A 13,084-nucleotide genomic window follows, 5' to 3' on the forward strand; every position below is an offset into this window, starting at 1 on the left:
GGCCCTTGAGGAAATGAATATGCATCACACTTTCTTAAAAAAAAAAAACAAACCAAAAAACCTATAACTAACTTCATTCCTTATGCAGAGGCCACACCATAAGCTACAACACAGGACAATGCTGCAGGCCCCCACATAACCAATCCACTGTCATGCACCAAGTGAGTTTCAGCTGCCCAACCAAGTAGCTATTATGGTCTAATTAATTTCTCCACGCATTGTCTTAAGTACAATAGGTGTTTAGCAAAAGTAACAATATTTAGTTTAAACCAGTTGTGAGTTCTTCCTCACATAATCCACCTGCCCCACGGTTTGCTTGCCCCGGCACAGCTGCTCATTCTCAAAACATCTGACACCTGCAAATGACCCACCTCCCCACGCTTTACTCTTGCATGGCTGAAATTCAGCCCTGTTCAGACATGCACATATGATGGGAGAAGTGCTAGGACACAGTAGATGCATCCCACTTCTACACAGCCTGAATATGCTTCAGTGAAAGACAGAATTGTGTCTGCACCCTCTGCAGTGAGAAGGAGTCAGTGTGCTGGTAGCACAAATGCATTTATGATTTCTTGGAAAGAATCACATTCTAGAGTTAGGTTCCAGAACTGATGCTTTTATTGTGCTAGACAGAATGTCCTCTCTACTTTAGCTGGATATAAAGCTTGTAGTGATGTTGATTTCCAGCTGCTACATGTTCCAGTGATAAATGAGTTTCCCTATATACTTAAAAATAAAATGTCAGATGGTTATAAGAGAACTAATCACGAACAAATCTCTCTATAATTTCTACACATTTGACAAGCCTTTAGCACATAAATACAAAGTTCCTAGACTTACTATGTAGCACAGTGCTACTGCATGCATGCTCAAAAAAAGCACTCAGGAATTTTCAGAATAAACAAACTCAAACCTTTTAGAACATTTTTAGACAGCAATTATTGCAGCATCATAAAACTGCTAAGAACATTTTCATACACTGATGTCTGACACAGTAGGCATAGTCAGTGTTCAATCAAGGTTCAATACATCTGTGACAAAGCATGTATATAGGTTTTATTACTATGGCACAGTTTAGCTCTCACACCTGGCCTTCTCCTGCAGTGAAAATTTTTTCAGTTTATACAGCAAACTATCCCCTCTGCTAACAAATGACAGTTAATAACACCATAGTTTTGGTTTTAAACATTAGTATGTATTACTGAGTCACACATGCCTTTTTGATGTAAAAATTTATTCTATTACAGGTGGGCCAAATGCTGCAATACATCCATCAGCTTACTTGCAGAACTTCCATGATTTACTTGTACACAGTCCATTTCAACAGAAGGATCCAGCATATCAAGGGACTGTCACGTCTTTTATTTAAATAAAATCAATCCAAAAAAAGCATAAGATTTAAACCTAATAAGCATTCTTCTTGATCAACCTAAAGATAAGAAAAACAGATGCAGATACTGCACACAAATTCTGCATTTGTCTCTTTCTGGCAGTTCTGTGTTCCAACAACAGCACTTGTACTACAGCAGTTCACAGAGCAGGAGGTGGTAACAGTGGAAAAGTTGCACTTGTGGTCTCACTTTGGCCTGCTACTTATGCCACAGTCCTTTCTTCCCTCCTACAGCCTCTGCAAATGCAGTATGTCTGATGTTTAAAAACAAAGCCATCTCTAAAAAAAATTACAGTTAACAATGAATAAACTAAATTGAACTGCAAAAAACAATTGTATCAAAATGAAATTTATGTTTCCTTATTTACTAATGTTGAACTACTTTGTGAAGAAAGCTGCTTAGAATCTGAGATAGGAGAGGTCTAAGTCACTTGACAAGCATTACCCATTTCTCCTTAACAGAAAACCAAGGTTGGTCTACAAAGCATTTGCCCACCACCCAGTTTTGTTTTTCCTTCAAGACAGCATCAGTGCAAGATAAAGGACACGCCTTTATCACTTTTTCAGTATTGTGATGGAAAGGAATGCATCTGAGCACACACTGGAAGATACAATCTTGTGTTTACAGAGTTCACAAGAAAATGTGATGCCTCTTTTTCTAGTAAGCATGCTTGAGGTAAAATGGCAGCCAGGAGTATTACCTCCTACAATGGTTCTGACATTTCCTGGATGCCACAACTAAAATCAGTTGTTAAACATCTGTTAACTTATCAACAGCCACAGGGAGTAAGACAGAAGGAATATAAAGGTGCCAATCTGATCGCTCCAGAGTCATTCACACATACCTTGAAGTAACCATCTTTGGCAAGGCCAGATAGATCCATAAACCAGGATCCTTCTGATCACTTCTGCCTCCTCAAAGCCACTCTAAGCTCAAGTTTTTCAGTTTATAAGATACGGCAACAGCCACCATTGTTAAAGCCTCTCCTTAGATAGAAGGCCTTGTAACAGAACAACTGCCCCACTCAGTACTGGAAAACCTGTATCCAACTTACTCTCCTGCCCCATCCTCACCCCATGCAGATGTCAGATAAGGTGCTCAAGGTTTTAAAGAGCCACTTCCTATCCCTGTAAACCCTTCAGAACACAAGTACCTCGGTAAAAGGGTGTCACATCTCTTGTTAAATACCAGAGCAGTACCTCAAAAACACCCTTTCAGTCTCCTTTCAGAATAGCTCTGAAGTACAGGCTGCTTTGTCTCCACCTAGTTTTCAGCACAGCTGCTACTGGGACCAAGAACACACCACCTTCTCTTCATAAGCCAGTGGAAGTATTACTAAAAGAAATGGTCTAATACTTCCTACTTAAGCTTTCATTATACAACTTGCAAAAGGTTTCCTTAAAAGGCCGAGGAAATTATTTTACAAAACCTGAAAATCATAAACCTAACTGAACTTTAGATTTTGACTCTTATTACCCATTCTTGACTTTCTGAAACCTCATCAACAGCACACAAGTTTTTCCCCCCCTCTTCTATCCACCAAAAATGTAACTTTGTTCTCCAGAATTCTGCAAATCTAAAGAGTTAAAAACTGCCTAGGCATTCCCCCCCAAAAAACTAAAATCTTCCATCTACAGTAGTCACAATTGATTTAGACCTAGGATAAGCCATTCCCCTGTCAATTAAGAGGCTGTTTTGGTAATGCAAAGATTTATTTATCAATTTTCACGCATCATGTCAGACCAACTGGTAAGAAAGATATTTACACAACACTTGAAATACACAGTATTTGTGTTTCATACAAGCAACTACATGCAACCTGTAGTAAATTTTCCATGCAGTATCCAGATACTCCCACTGCTACATAATTCCAGTTAAAAATGCCAACATCTGTAATGTTCCCACAAGAGTTTCTATACCTGAGGTTTAGTATATCCTTTCAAGAGGAAGTCTGAAAATAAAAGCCACATACATAAGCCTATTTAAAGTTGTCATTCCAGTTGCAAATGGTTTGCTTCCTTTGAAGAAGGATCTGATCTATTCTCCCTTAAGCCAGACAATACTTGTGATGGCCCTTCTTCAGAAGGGCTGTCTGCCTCCTCTCCACAGTTATGTTCCTCATTTTCCTGTCTGGATTCCTCTAGAGCCAGACTCTCCAGTGTCTCAAGATTGTCAGGTGCTTGCCCAGTTAGCCTCTACAAAGAAACAGAAGACAGTGAATTTAATATTTTTTCTACTTAACAACCAGTAAAATAAGACTCTGCATATTAAATGAAGCAAACTAATTACCTTCATTTGGAGGTTGATATAATCAAAACATTCCTCAGTTACAAAAATCTTAGGACACAAGTTCAACTCAAATTACTACCTCCAACTAGCAGACCACATATGCTTTGTTGACTTTAGAGTTTTTCCCTAGGTTCTTCAGTAGGACAGGTTTTATCTCAGGCAACCTAAAATATGGGAAACTGCTTCCCAAGTTTACTATAGTACCATATAGGTTTAATTTTAGAAAATTACTGTACAATCAATTTACTCCATAATTTTTAGTTAGAGGTAATGAAGCTTTATTAAGTCTAGATGAACTTTAAGACCCAGCAGTTTCTAACACTTGATCAAGCTAGAAGTTCCTCACCTAACCTGATTTAAGGAAGGTAAACAGGACCGTAAAGAGGCTGGTTTTGAAGCTTCTGGTTGTTTGATGTATCCCTTAAGGCTCATTTAAGCCTCAGAACCGAGCAGATTACAACTATTAAGTGATCTTAACTGTTAAGAAACTGTAGAAAAGTTTCCAACTACATTAGGTCAAGTCCTCAAGTAATATAATTTCTGCCCATGGGTTTATCACTAACAAGCAGTGCTCCCTGAATACCAAAAAAATTCAAGTGTAGCAAAATGGTAGTCTTTCAAGGCTGATCTAAATTACTGCACTAACTGAAAATTAACTTGATTAATCAAGAATTAAACTTCATCAAGTTGCTTGCAATAATGTTGTTTCCACCTTCCAGTCTAGTCATCACAGAATCCAAGTATTTGCCACAAGCTCCATATCCTTGCAAAAACAACCTGAAAGCTAGAACATCCAGGTTCCATGGCTCTCTATATATTTATGACAGCTTCAGAGGCTGAGGAGCCATGGAACTAGTGACACAACTACCTGCCCCAAGGAATTCTCAGAGGGATCTGTTAGGAAATTTAAAAGCTTATGAACCCTAGACACTTGGTGTATAGTCCTTTTTGGGCCATGAAACTAGTACTGCCTTGACAAGAAAACTTCGACTTTAAAGAACATAGCACTCCCTCTCACCACTCTACTTTGTGAGTCTGTTTCAAGTTTAGTTTCTCAAAGGACACAACCAGTACCAATCTATTAATAAGCACATGAATTTATGTCATCCCAAAAGAGTGAAAAATCACCCCTTCCTTCCCTTATCACAGAAATCCTGTTCTGTTGAGAGAGTAGGTTTAATCCCCCTTCAGAAAACATCGATTTTTGTACTCTCATTACTCCTGTAGGTTCTAAGATGGGAAAAACTCATCCCCTAGAAGGAGTTTTATGACTCTAGAATTAGAGCAATCCTGCAGGAAAACAGGTGAGAGAGCAACTTAAAATGAAGAGTCATGTGAGCACAAAAAACAGAAGTTGTAATTCATTATAGATACCTTGGCTGGTTTCTCACTTCTTTGTTCTACAACATTAACTGAAAATTGCTTTAAGTACCTCAATCACACTGGTCATATAATGCACATGCTCAGCAAGGGACATGAGCTCTTCATTTTCTTCTTTTAGGCGGGCAATTTCACCATCCTTCTGCTCGATTTCTTTGTGCAACTGGGTTCAAATAACAAAATGTTAGAAGAGGAAGACAACAGCCAGTGATGAAGCACTTAGGTATCTTTGAGTAGCTACCTTTTCATTTTCTTGAAGCACTTCATACAGAGCCTTCCTCCTTTCTTCAGCCACTTCTTTCCAATACTGAGATGAAGGACTTCCTAAAGTTGGAGGCTACAGTAAGTCTGTGGTAAGACTGACTTCTTGAGAGCACCTTAAGATATCTTACTTGTATACAAGTATTCTATGAGTTGTGATATTAAGAACTCACGCCATACAGTGTTTTCAAAGATTAGTTGTAGAACTACAACTAGTGACACAAGCCTACAGGAAACAGATCCTACACTGCATTAGTGGCTGTACAGAGTGCCTTCAAGAAGCTGCCTCAAGCATGGCAGCAGGTTCTGCAAGATGGTCACATCTGCAAATGTTGCCCTTCATGTGTGATTTGTGGAAGACAGAAGTGTTACTTTCAAGTCACTGTCCACACTGGGCATAGTGGTTCTGAGAAACTGAGCACACAACACACCGTGCCAGAACAGGCTTTCATTCCAACTTAGTCACTGGAAAACTTATAGCCCAGCCAAAATAACCAACTACAAGACTCCTTAACACTGCTCCACACAATGGTTCTCAGCTTCTGGTTATCATGAACTCATTCTTAAATACTAGACATCTATAATTTATTTAATATAGAGGATAAGAATCACCAACTCCTGCTAGGCATTACAAAAAAACCACAAAGCCTTTATCTAAATGACAAAGGAAATATGTTTCAAGTTGTACTCCAACAGCAGCATAGCATTTAAAGTGCAAGAAAACATTTCAGGAATTACCACATACCTTTCATCATAAGATCTACAGCTTGAATGACATCATTCTCATTTTCTTGCTCCTTGTCCACAGACACCTCAGCTTTACAAGCCTTTGAGGCAAACTTGTTATTCCAGAGTTTCCTTCTGACTGAAGATTTCTTCTGCATAAAACATCAACAGGTTTAAGTTTTCAGCAACATCTCAGCCTTCACACAAATACAAACTTCTCAGCCTGCACACTCATGACTGCAATTAAGTCTCATTAAGTCCTGCTTTCTTCACATTATAGTTCTAGTTTAGACAAAGAAACGTCTCAAATTTTCCCAAAGAACTCAGAAATTGCTAGGTTTCAATATTGTTTATTACTAGAACAATAGTAAGCCTAAGTTGTGTCACACTAGTCAGCACATTGTACTTTTTTCAAATACATTAGTTTTCAGTAAAAAGCTCAAAAGCATTTCACTATGAGTAGAAATGATTTAGTCCATACCTCATTACGTCTGCCAACCAGGCTACCTGCTGCTGAAGGTTGAATCATTTTAAGAGTCTGTCTCGGTGCAGCACTGCATGTGGTATCTGTGAGATACTTCTGAAAAGACAAATACAGTTCAGACAGCTGCAACTCTTTACATAAACTGAAAATTAGGAATCCACCATGCTTCCAATTAAGGTAACACACAATTCATCTTTTCAAGAAAAAAAGATTGACACTGTAGCCTATTAAGGCCTTTGTAAGGAAGGGGATCTAATTATTTGTAGCAGAGGTAGATCGTAATCACATCAAACTATGATCAATCCATCCCTGCCTCTTAGGAGACATTTACCCTTCATAAAGGAACTTGAGCAGGTGTTAAGGCAGAAATACTCTGACGAGATTTCAAGGGCAGTTACCATGCAATGACTATAGTTGGAACTCTCAAACTTGAGTTTGAGGGCAGCAGTATCAGACTTTTGGGGACAGGGACAAAAGTGACTGCAGTTGCAAGGTTAGGTGGTAAAGGCACACCACTTGAGGCCATAGCTGTTTCTGTAACCTGTGAACACACCGAGTAGTGCTCATTTAAATAGATGTGTTATTTGATTATCCACTAACATGGATCAAAAGCTTCCTTGCTTCGATCCAGACAGGCTATTGTTTTGTCTAACCAGTATGTTTATCACCCTTCCTATCATGCATAAATACCTCTTTCCTGCATCAAAGCTTTCTGATTGGGTTGGTTACATTGCCACCACGGAATAGCAAACAATGGCAGACAACCAAGCAAGAACTGCCAGGATACAATGCCACACCAGCGTGAGAAAGTTACCAATTCACACCGTACTTCATAGGACAAGAGTTCGCCTTTCCCACGGTAGTTTCTGCCACCAATTGTCCTACTGGTCCACTAAAGGACAAACATTAACTGCTGTGGGAACAAGAATCACACCATGTGTCAGACACTGCTTGCTCCTACTTAGGATTAGAGTGAAGAATACTCTGCCAAAAAAATTATTGGCCAATACTCAAGTTAAGCCACTGAAAGTGCAAAAAGCCACACCAAGGAATCTATACCCTAGAGACACTATGGGACAAGACTGCCATAAATCAGACGTATAAATTGGCAATTTTCATTAATACCTGAAGTTTTCATTACAGTCCCTATGCCTCATCGTAGAAGGACTACTAGCCTTTATTACCTACAGTTTTGTACCATTCTGTATAGAGCCTACATGAAAAGATTTACCAAGAAAAGTTATTAAGGTTTGTACCTAATCAGTTAGCTCCTAAAAACCTAAATTGTTTATGCATTTCCACCAATTCCAACTATGATTCATGAAGGTGACTTTAGAAAGTGAACTGCCTGCTTAAACACTTCAGTTAAAACAAATTCAACAGAAGACAGATATAACTCCTCAAAGGTCCCATCTACAAAGAACAGAGTGCAAAACCTACTCTACAACCCCTGAGCATAAGCCAGACAGATTCAGTAAGCAAAGGCACGTAGTCAGGACAAACAAACCAAATCAACCCTGAAAAATTAAACGGAGAGACAGTAGGCTCAGTGTCAAAGTAAAAAGGACTTGCTGAGCAATAGGAAAAAAAGTAGTCATAAGCACATATGCCAAAACAGGACAGCATGTTCCCAAGCCACACTGTCTGCCAGGAGGTTACTCAAGCCAAATGGACATAAGCCAGGTGGAAGCACATTGCAACAGATCCCTTTATATTCCTTCAGTGGACAGAGAAGCTTGTGTCAGACAGAGGTACTAGCTTCAAGGCTTTAAAGCCTATACCTGCAAAGATCCCGAGGACTTTTCTGCGGTCAGTTTCTGTTTCATTTTGGAATTCACAAGATGAACTGCAACCGAAAAACAATAAAATTAATACAGCATCCGTCTGCTACTTAAGTTCGGGAGACAGTAGTTAGAGGACATTACAGTTTCGATTATCAGCTCTCACGGCAGCCTTAAGTACTCAGCCATGCGCGGCGTGATCTGGAGGCTCCTCCAGAGCCCCTCCTGAGGTTGCACGCGAGACTCGAGCGGCGGGCGCGCCGGGAAGGCGGCGCCCCGCGGAGCGGCCTCCCCGCAGGAACGGCGGGGGGTGTTCCCGCCGCACACCCAAAATGGCTGGGGGGAACCGGGCACTCACCCACACCACCCCCCGCTTCCCGCTCCCGCCAGGCGAGCTCGCAGGGCCCGTCCCTCCCCGCGCGCCGCCGCGGCCAATAGGGAACAGCGGGGCAAGAGCCCGCCAACACCCAAACGCGGCCATGGAAGCTCGCGGCCCCACCCCGCCGCCGGTGGCGGCGACTCAACCGAGACGGAGAGCAGCCCCGTCTCGTCCTTGCCGCCCCTCTCCCGAGCCCGGCGCCCCGCTCCTCCCCGCCGGCCCCGCTCACCGGCGGCCGCTCCCGCACAGACCCCGCGGCGCGCGCTCGCACAGCCGGCCACCCTCCGGCGCCCGGCGCGCGGCTATAAGGAGCGCGATGGCGGTCACGTGACACGGGGGCCTCTCTCCCAGCCAATCGCGGGCCGCGCTCCTCCCGCCCCGCGCGCCGAGGCCGGCGCTGAGGGGGCGCGCGCTGCTGCGTGTTGTCACCTGGGGTTGGGTTTTTTTCCTTATAAAAGAGTTGTACGAAATCAGATTTAATCGAGTCTCCGCTTATTCTCAATATCAATCGTATCTAAACACGGTGCAACCTGCAAAACGGCGGAGGAAAATTAACAATGCTAAGCTGCTTTAACTGCTACATAACAGTAATTTTACAGATGATATAGACTACAGCTCTTACTAATTATGCTTAAGGCGTGCTGTTAAATTTGCTAGAAGCCTCTTGACAATTATGTTCTTGCAAATATTTGCACATTTATCTTTTATTTATACTAACAGTATCTTCTGCTGACTTGTGAATAAACATTTTGTCGAGTTAAGGACACATTCCTTGCAATCAAGGTCTCATAGAACAGCTATCAACATTTTTCCCAGGCAATATGATGGAGCTATTAGAAATTAGGATAATTGCAGAGAGAAGTATTTATTTAGCCTGCCATTCTGTCAGTCTCCTGTTTGGAAATAAACTCTATGGCACTTATGAGAATGTTTTAAGTAGAATGTCATGGTCCAATGAAAGCAAGAAAAGCAGAACATAAAAAAGGATGCATTAGGAAATCTTTAAACAAGGATAGGGAAATAAAGCTAATCTATCTTGCATAAACTTGTTCAGTCTCCCATTGATCCATTTAAATTTTCATTGTCCACATTATCCTTTGGCAAGTACTTCAAGAGCTCAAATAACCATTGGTCTGAAGAACACTATCCTTTTTTCTTTTTCTTTGAACCCGATTCTGATATTGTCATTTGATGTCCCCAGTTCTTATACTGGAAGGGACAACAAACAACCTACCCTCATCTAGGCCACTGTTGCACAGACTGCACTCCAGTTCTCTCTCCCAGGCCTTCTTTGCCGTCCCTGACACGAAAGCTGTTCCATCTTCCTGCTCTTTTGTGAACTGTATGGCATTTGATTTGCCACTGCTGAACACTGGACTGACATTCCTGTGGAAAAATCTGCCATAACACTGAGATCTTTTTCTTGAGTGATGGTCAGTTCAAAGTTTGTCATTCAATGTGTGAAATCAGGATTTTTTTTTTAATGCATATTATTCACTGCTGTATTTGCCCATCACTCAATTCCATAATGTCCTTTTGCAGTTTTTCAGTCAGGTCCCTTCCTGTTATCTTGAATAATACAGTGTCAGGAGTAAGCTGTCACCTCAGTAAGCTTTGTCTTCTATACAGAAAATGAAAATAACACATGCAGAAATGTCACCTAAATGAACATTGTTCTGTTACAGTATTAAAAAAAAAAGTTCATGCTCTTAGGTTAGTTTAATTCTTGTTGATTTTGGAAGAAAATTTGAAATTTCCAGGTTTCAAAATGCCAGCAGATATGCTTAACTGGTTATATATAGATACAAATCTTACCAGCATTGAATGTCCTTTCAGAAAAGCCTGAACACAGGTAATGCATATATAAGCACAATATAAAAACATTCCTATTTTTACATTTTATGTTTTCTTATACAGAAATTTAAAAATCCAATAAAAACTATGTAAAACATTTAAATTAGAGGCATGCATTGATTTATACCATAAATCATACATAAGAGGCACTGTGTGCATTTTATGGCTGCAATACGTAAATTGTACATCTTGCAAATACTGTGTTTTCAAGTGAAACTTTCTCCGTCATTACCTTTTCAAAATTCAGGTTTAATGCAAAAAAACGTTTTCAGGTGGATTTACAGTTCAGAAGCGGAATAACTGCTTTTGGAGATGGTAATTGGAAAGGTCTGAGGTAATGGGAGATGGTTCTGATGTGACAGTCCTGTTTGTTTTTCCTTTTAATTTGTTCCTTGCTGGAGGCATACAATCTGGAGGTTTATTACAAAGCTGCCACTCCTTCAATTTATCCAGCCTGAAGAACATGTCCTCTTATGAACCACCATGTTCCAGAGTTCGGTTTCTTCAGTTTGAAATGTTTGTAAAGAACCCCATCACTGTCTCAGAAAGAACAGGGAGAATTTATTATTAGAAGCTTATTCATAGCCTTAATTGTGGGAAACCAGTGTAATATAAAAATCTCACCATCCCAAAAAAAAAAAAAAAGAAAAAAAAAGAAAAAAAAGAAAAAAAAAAGAGTTCAGGTTACTTTACTGTAAAAATTCCCCTTTTTGTGACCACAGTTTTAATTTAAATAGGGATTAGGGCATTTTTACATGCAAAAATCTTTCAACAAAATGCTAGCGGAATACATTTTTCTTCAGATTGAGTTCAATTATAATGCATTTCAGCTTGTTTATTTCATAAAAAATAAAACCCTCTGTCATGAATACTTATGACTATTTGCACTTCAAGTCAGCCTAAGCAAACACTCCTAGATTTCCCATTGAGCTCAGCCAATTTGTTAGATTATTCATGGCAGCAGAGAATGTGTACTTTTTAGAGCCTTTGTACTCCATTGCTGTTGATAAATGCTATCCGTTTTTACAGCAAATGACAACTGAAAAAAAAAAAATATTGGAGGACTTCATGTGCCTGGGAATATGGGAATAGGTGACCCTCCAGCAGCTTGGGGGTCCTGTACTGCTTACATGCCAGTGTGTGGAAATTTCCTAAGCATTGCACCGGGAGAGTCTGGCCTTGGCTGTCTGAATCAAGTGCTGGCTAAGAGGTATTTGTACTTGACAGTCACACTGTGCCTTTTGTCAAGGCCCTTTTTGTACTCTGCAGATAATGATCTACCTCTGGGGTGCTTAAGGACTCTTTATTCCTACCTGCCACATTAGGTACAGGTAAGCCACATTGTAATTTTTTAAAATTTTGTGTACTGTATTATCACATAAATATCATAAATGAGCTCCTACTTGTTAGTATTTACTGTAAGCAACGACAGTAAGTGTTTGGGATGCAGAGGAACACCAATGCAGAGGAGAGGGCCGGGGGAGCCAGTGCGGTGTTGAGCCTCTGACACTCGGGAATGTCTCGTCTCAGTTCTGCCCTGGCCGCAACTCTGCAAAGGGTCCGGACAAAGAAGCCCCGAGGCCGCCTTTGGAATCCCTGAACCACTAAACAGGACCTGTGGCTCTCAGGGTCCCTCGCTGATGTTCTCTTGGCTCCTCTGTCCAATATTTATTTCAGGGATGAAAGGGCTCCCCGCAGTCCGCCAGGTGACAGTAGGTGGCAGCGTGGTATCACGCTTCCCCTCCCTCTGCCTCTTGTTTGTCCGTCTTGCTTCGTGTGGTGCCGACAAAAAATTCGTGGTTTGTCTTCTTTTCTCCGAATTAATCAGCATGGAAGGCTGCATGCTAATGAAACTCGTGGATTATATACACGGCACAATCCAGGTGTAATTCATAAAGCCAGCTGGGTTTCGATGATAGCCACTTAATAATGAAATCTCTCCAGAGTGCACACAATTTTCATGTATTAGAACAAAAGATTGTCCTGTGAATCCTGAGAGCCTCAGAGGTGAAAAGTTTAAGAAAAATCTACATCTCACCTGGTTATTTTTTTCCCTAGTTAAGTACTGTGTGAGTCAGTAAAACATCCCTTAAGACACTTTAAAAAAAACATCATTTATACAAATGCTTTAAGATTTAAAAATTAAACATGCTCTATAAAGGCTACAAATTAACAATAAGCTAAAGCTACTGTTGACTGCAAATATTTAGAATATTATTTACAGACTGGACAAATAAAACAAGTTTATTTGAATTTTACCCTTATTCTTGCAAGCATCTGCTGATCAAACACAAACCCTACATTATTTAGGACCAACACATCACATGCCCAAGAACCTATGTCCCATTTTATGACCACAGCCCCCTGAAACTAGAAGGTGGGACATAAGGAAGTGCCAAATGAAACTTAATATTGTAGCAACAGTTGTGCAGTGGTGTGCTGGTTTGGGCAGGGGTAGAGTTAATTTTCTTCTGTCCACTGCTGTCCATCACGACAAGAGGTAGACAGTGGTAGACAACCCAAGTCATTCTAAGGTTTT

At 40.6% G+C, this 13,084-nt stretch overlaps 1 protein-coding gene across 2 annotated transcripts; it reads right to left on the reverse strand.

Moving 5' to 3' along the window:
- Positions 1-600: 600 nt before the first annotated feature.
- GMNN (geminin DNA replication inhibitor) lies at positions 601-9,008 on the reverse strand. Of its 2 annotated transcripts, none has more exons than XM_069004296.1 (7): positions 8,921-9,008; positions 8,313-8,377; positions 6,529-6,627; positions 6,067-6,199; positions 5,302-5,384; positions 5,113-5,223; positions 601-3,586 (listed from the first exon to the last, which is right to left on the reverse strand). In XM_069004296.1, the coding sequence occupies exons 2-7, from the start codon at positions 8,355-8,357 to the stop codon at positions 3,383-3,385; spliced, it is 675 nt and encodes a 224-aa protein (XP_068860397.1). In that variant the 5' UTR covers positions 8,358-8,377; positions 8,921-9,008; the 3' UTR covers positions 601-3,382. The 2 variants fall into 2 exon arrangements, with proteins under 2 accessions (XP_068860397.1, XP_068860398.1); XM_069004297.1 differs by lacking the exon at positions 8,921-9,008 and adding an exon at positions 8,457-8,562.
- Positions 9,009-13,084: the final 4,076 nt, after the last annotated feature.

Source organism: Aphelocoma coerulescens, chromosome 2 (genome assembly GCF_041296385.1).
Source record: "Aphelocoma coerulescens isolate FSJ_1873_10779 chromosome 2, UR_Acoe_1.0, whole genome shotgun sequence".
Taxonomy (NCBI): Eukaryota; Metazoa; Chordata; class Aves; order Passeriformes; family Corvidae; genus Aphelocoma; species Aphelocoma coerulescens.

Bases quoted from the DNA above. Each gene is read 5' to 3' on its own strand.
- GMNN (XM_069004296.1), bottom strand. From the start codon at position 8,357: ATGAAACAGAAACTGACCGCAGAAAAGTCCTCGGGATCTTTGCAG. The intron at 6,628-8,312 runs GTATAGGCTTTA...TTGTCTTTTCAG, and splicing joins AGTCCTCGGGATCTTTGCAG to AAGTATCTCACAGATACCAC. The intron at 5,224-5,301 runs GTAGCTACTCAA...ATTTGAACCCAG, and splicing joins TGCTTCAAGAAAATGAAAAG to TTGCACAAAGAAATCGAGCA.